General features: G+C 40.9%; 2 protein-coding genes across 2 annotated transcripts; both read right to left on the bottom strand.

Annotated features, from left to right (window-relative positions):
* Positions 1 to 959: 959 nt before the first annotated feature.
* On the bottom strand, positions 960 to 1,337 carry LOC107465945 (uncharacterized). The gene has a single exon (XM_016084932.1). The coding sequence runs from the start codon at positions 1,335 to 1,337 to the stop codon at positions 960 to 962; it is 378 nt and encodes a 125-aa protein (XP_015940418.1).
* Positions 1,338 to 1,621: 284 nt separating this feature from the next.
* Positions 1,622 to 4,289, bottom strand: LOC107465946 (uncharacterized). Its single transcript, XM_016084933.1, has 4 exons — positions 3,317 to 4,289; positions 2,483 to 3,093; positions 2,210 to 2,389; positions 1,622 to 1,951 (listed from the first exon to the last, which is right to left on the bottom strand). The coding sequence occupies exons 1-4, from the start codon at positions 4,287 to 4,289 to the stop codon at positions 1,622 to 1,624; spliced, it is 2,094 nt and encodes a 697-aa protein (XP_015940419.1).
* Between the last annotated feature and the right edge of the window lie 1,110 nt (positions 4,290 to 5,399).

Here is a 5,399-nt window from a genome sequence, read left to right as displayed (position 1 = left end):
AAACTGGCCTAGATGCCCTGGCATCACAACACCAAACTTAAAGCTTGCTTTTCCCTAAGCAAGTACTGAAGCATAAGCAAAATGAAATAAAAGAACAAGAAGAAAAGATGGGAGTAGCATTTATGGTTCATGGAGTTTCATGCATAGCAACTTAGGTTCTTTCCTTTTAGGTTTCAAGCCTTTATCACATCCCTAGTCACTCTCTTGATTGCATCCCTTGAGGCTTCTTTCTTATTGATCCTTCTCTTTAATCTTATTACATTTTTCTTTCTTCTAAACATAGACTTAAGCAATGAGGAATTGAAGACAGAATTGAAAAGGCTCCAACTAACGAGCAACTATTAATCTAAGGTGCAATTGGACTTCCAGAATTAAGTAACAATACAACCTTCGAGTGATGGTTTCTAGTTGTCCTCCTCTTTGTCATTGTCTATGGTCTTTGCTACTTTTCCTCCTTGGATGAAGGTGCACCATTTCCTCATAAGGTTCCTGCAAAGTTATCGGAAGTTGCTTGTCCCTGAAGCACTTGAGAAATAGTTAGCTTGCATGTATGCTAGTGAACTTCTGAAATGAATTTGGTGTGTGAACACCAAACTTAGTTTCTTGCCCAGTACAAAAGTTTGCATATATGCATAGAACCTTATATTATGTTGTTAACCAAACAATTCTTAATAGAAACTAAACTACAGCCAAGTGATTCCCTTGATTGGTTGGAGCTAGCAATGTGTTTTTGGGAGTGTAGTGTGATTCTAATTAATATCTATGGTGGAACACCAAACTTAGAATTACACTTTCACTCTTGGATTGTTTTGGTGTGGAACACCAAACTTAGCTCCTCGCAATACAGTGGAAACCACTTGTGATTTTTATTGAGATGAAGATGCAAAGGAAACTACCTCAAGTTGGGTTGCCTCCCAACAGAGCCCTCTTTTAGCGTCGCTAGCTCGACGATTTCTCCATTACTTGAGGTGATACTTTACTCTGGGGTTTTCCCCCATGTTGCCCATATAATGCTTCAGCCTTTGTCCGTTCACCGTGAAAGTCCTCTCTGAACTTTCATCCATGATTTCTATGTGTCCATATGGCGAGACGTTTGTGACAAGAAAAGGTCCGGACCACCTTGATTTGATTTTTCCTGGGAACAGTCTCAATTTGGAATTGTAGAGGAGTACTTGTTGCCGTTTTTCGAAACTCCTGGGTGCAACATGCATGTCATGTCTTCTCTTTGCTTTTTCTTTATAAATCTTGGCATTTTCATAAGCTTGTGATCTAAATTCCTCCATCTCTTGCAGCTGCAAGATCCTCTTTGCACCAGCAGTAATGCTGTCAAAATTCATTATCTTGAGAGCCCAAAGAGTTTTGTGTTCCAGCTCCAGCGGTAAATGACACGCTTTTCCATACACCAGTTGATATGGGGACATTCCAATTGGTGTTTTGAATGCTGTTCGGTATGCCCAAAGAGCATCATCTAGCTTCTTCGCCCAATCCTTTCTTGATGCACCTACAGTCTTTTCCAAAAATCTTTTTAGCTCATGGTTGGATATCTCAGTTTGCCTACTTGTTTGGGGATGATAACGTGTGGCAACCTTATATTTTACCCCATATCATAGGAGGAGAGCTTCTAGTGGTCTGTTACAAAATGACTCCCTCTATCACTGATAAGTGCTCTGGGGACTCCAAAATGGCTAAAGATGTTCTTCCTGAGGAAGTTCATGACTATCTTATTATCGTTTGTTGGGGTGGCAATAGCCTCTACCCACTTGGAAACGTAATCCACTACTACCAAGATGTACTTGTTTGAGTATGAGGTTGGGAATGGTCCCATGAAATCGATTCCCCACACATCAAACAGTTCCAGTTCCAGGATGAAATTTTGTGGCATCGCATTTCCTTTGGGCAAGTTTCCAGATCTTTGGCATTCATTGCAGCTCTTTACTAGTTCTTTAGCATCCTTAAAAAGGGTGGGCCAAAAGAATCCACTTTGTAACACCTTTGCTGTAGTTCTGTCCCCTCCAAAATGGCCTCCATAGCATGATCCGTGGCAATTCTATAGGACCTCTCGTCCTTCTTCTTCCGAGACGCATCTTTTAAGGATTCCATCTGAACACTTCTTGAAGATATATGGCTCATCCCAGACAAAATATTTTGCATCATTTATGAGCTTTCTTTTTTGATGTTTATTGATCCCTGGAGGTAGAACACCGGTTGCCTTGAAGTTGGCAATGTCTGCAAACCATGGTGCTTTGTGAATTGTCATCAATTGCTCTTCAGGGAAGAGCTCGTTTACACTTGTATCATGTGTTCCACCTTCCTCATGATGGATTCTGGATAAGTGATCTGCTACCTTGTTCTCCACTCCTTTCTTGTCTCTAATTTCAATATTGAATTCCTGCAACAACAAGATCCATCTTATTAGTCTTGGTTTTGATTCTTGCTTGGCAAATAAATATTTAAGTGCTGTATGATCTATAAAAATAATCACTTTAGCACCAATGAGATATGATCTGAACTTGTCACATGCAAAAACTATTGCTAGCAACTCCTTTTCAGTAGTGGTATAGTTTCTTTGAGCATCATTGAGGACTTTGCTAGCATAGTATATCACATGGACTAAATTATCTTTCCTCTGCCCTAACACGGCCCCAAGTGCAAAATCAGATGCATCACACATCAATTCAAAGGGTAAGTTCCAATCTGGTGGGGAAATGATAAGAGCAAAGGACAATTTCTTTTTCAAGTTTTCAAATGATAGCATGCATTTCTCGTCAAAATTAAATGGTGTATCAGACATTAGGATATTCCTTAAGGGCTTGGCTATCTTTGAAAAATCGTTAATGAACCTTCTATAAAAGCCAGCATGCCCCAAAAAACTCCTAATTGCCTTGACATCATTGGGTGGAGGTAACTTTTCAATTAGCTCCACCTTAGCTCTATCTACCTCAATGCCTTGATTAGAAACTTTGTGGCCAAGAACTATTCCCTCTGTCACCATGAAGTGACATTTTTCCCAGTTCAAGACTAAGTTGGTTTCTTGACATCTTTTCAATACCAAGGTAAGATGGGTTAGGCAACTAGGGAAGGAATCTCCAAATACTGAGAAATCATCCATGAAAACTTCAATAAACTTCTCTATCATATCTGAGAAGATGGAGAGCATGCAGCGTTGGAAGGTTGTGGGTGCATTACATAGCCCGAATGGCATGCACCTATAGGCAAACACTCCATATGGGCAAGTGAATGATATTTTCTCTTGGTCTCTTGGATCAACCACTATTTGGTTGTATCCTGAATACCCATCTAGAAAACAATAATATGCATGTCCCGCAAGTCTTTCCAACATTTGGTCCATGAAGGGAAGCGTTAGGCACCACAGTGATTCCCCCTTTCTTGGGAACCACCTGAATTGGACTGACCCATTGGCTGTCTGAGATTGGATAGATTACTCCTCCCTGCCACAACTTCATGACTTCTTTCTGCACTACTTCTTTCATTGCTGGATTTAACCTTCTTTGGGGCTGAATGGAAGGTCTGGCACCTTCTTCTAAAAGTATTTTATGCATGCATATGGCTGAACTGATTCCCTTTAAGTCAGCAAGTGTCCATCCAATTGCATCTTTATGCCGTCGTAAGACTTGAAGCAATTCTTCCTTTTGTTCTTGGCTGAGAGCTGAATTTATGATTACTGGATAACTTTTATTTTCTCCCAAGTATGCATACTTAAGAGTGGTTGGAAGTGCCTTAAGCTCCAATTTGGGTGCTTCTTTTCTTTCCTCCTTCTTTTCTAACCCATTTTGAACATGTATTTCAGCGGCTGCAGCTTCTTCGCTTGTTGCTAACTCCTCTTCTGTTGATGCTTCGAGCTCTTCTTCAAGAGTTTCTTGTACCAAAGCTTCTACTGAGTCCAGCCTCATACAATCTCCCAATAAGTCATGTGGGTATCCCATAGCCTTTAACACATTGAATGTCATTTTCTCCTCGTGTAATCTGAGGACAAGTTCACCCTTTTGGACATCAATAATGGCTCTAACAGTGGCTAAAAATGGCCTCCCCAGGATGATGGAGGTCTTAGCTCCTTCTTCCATGTCTAGTACTACAAAATCTGCTGGGAAAATGAAGTCTCCCACCTCCACCAACAAGTCTTCTACTACTCCATGGGGAAATTTGAATGACCTGTCTGCTAGTTGGAGGGCCATTCTTGTTAGTTTGGCTTCTTCAATCTTCATCTTTTTCATCATTGCTAGAGACATTAGGTTTATGCTGGCTCCTAGATCACATAAGGCCTTTTCCATAGTGATTTATCCAATGATACAGGGGATTTGGAAACTCCCAGGATCCTTCAGTTTTTGAGGCAATTTGTGTTGGATGATGGCGCTGCATTCTTCTGTAAGTACCACAGTCTCATTATTCTTCCAGCTTCTCTTTTTGGTCATCAACTCCTTCAAGAACTTGGCATAGAGTGGCATTTGCTCAATTGCTTCAACAAAAGGTATGTTTATTTGTAATTTCTTGAAGATCTCCAAGAATCTTGAGAATTGGTTGTCTTCTCCCTTCTTCTTTAATTGCAACTGCTGTGGGTATGGGACCTTTGAGAGGCATGGATTGGGTACTTCCCTTTCTTGATGTGACTTGGGGATTGAGGTGTGAGATTCCTCATGTCCCTTGTTTTCTTCATCCAATTCCTTCTCTGGTGGTTTCTTGTGGGTCTCCTTCAGTTCCTTCCCACTCTAGAGGGTGATGGCCTGACATTTTTCCCTTGGTATTGAGTTAATATTGCTACAATTGTTGTGCCCAGGGTTTTGTTTGAATAAGAATTCAATCTGTGTTTCCAGTTTCTTGATCGCAGCATCTTGATTCTGCATGTTAGATTTCACTTCTTCTCGGAATTCTTTACTATCTTGAATATCTTTGCATAGTATTTGGAGTAGACCCTCAATCTTTGAAAGCCTATCATCTGTGGATGATGGTGGGTTGAGATTAGGTGATTGAGAAGGTTGGCTAGATGGATGTTGGTAATATCTCTGAGAGGTGTTTTGATGAGTGGCATTGTTGTTGGAGTTGAAGTTGGAACGTCTCAGATCTTGTCCTTGGTCTTGTTGGTTTCCCCATCCAAAGTTGGGGTGATTTCTCCATCCAGAATTGTATGTTTTGGAGTATGGATCATGGACTTGTCTAGGTGAATTTCCCACATAGTTGGCTTGCTCCCAGTCACCTTCTTCTCCTATGTTTACTCCTTCATGAGTTGGTGATGAGGTGATGGCTGCTGCAACTTGGTTCTCTTCCACCTTCTTGGTAAGATCTGCTAGCTGCTTGGTGATCATCTTGTTTTGGGCTAACAGTGCATCCATGTGGTTCAGCTCTATTACTCCTCTAGTGTTACTTCTTTCAGAGGCATAGAAGTA

This window comes from Arachis duranensis, chromosome 9 (genome assembly GCF_000817695.3).
Source record: "Arachis duranensis cultivar V14167 chromosome 9, aradu.V14167.gnm2.J7QH, whole genome shotgun sequence".
NCBI classification, from domain to species: Eukaryota; Viridiplantae; Streptophyta; class Magnoliopsida; order Fabales; family Fabaceae; genus Arachis; species Arachis duranensis.
The sequence above is the reverse complement of the archived record's forward strand: the minus strand, read 5'-3'. Positions and strand labels throughout refer to the sequence as shown.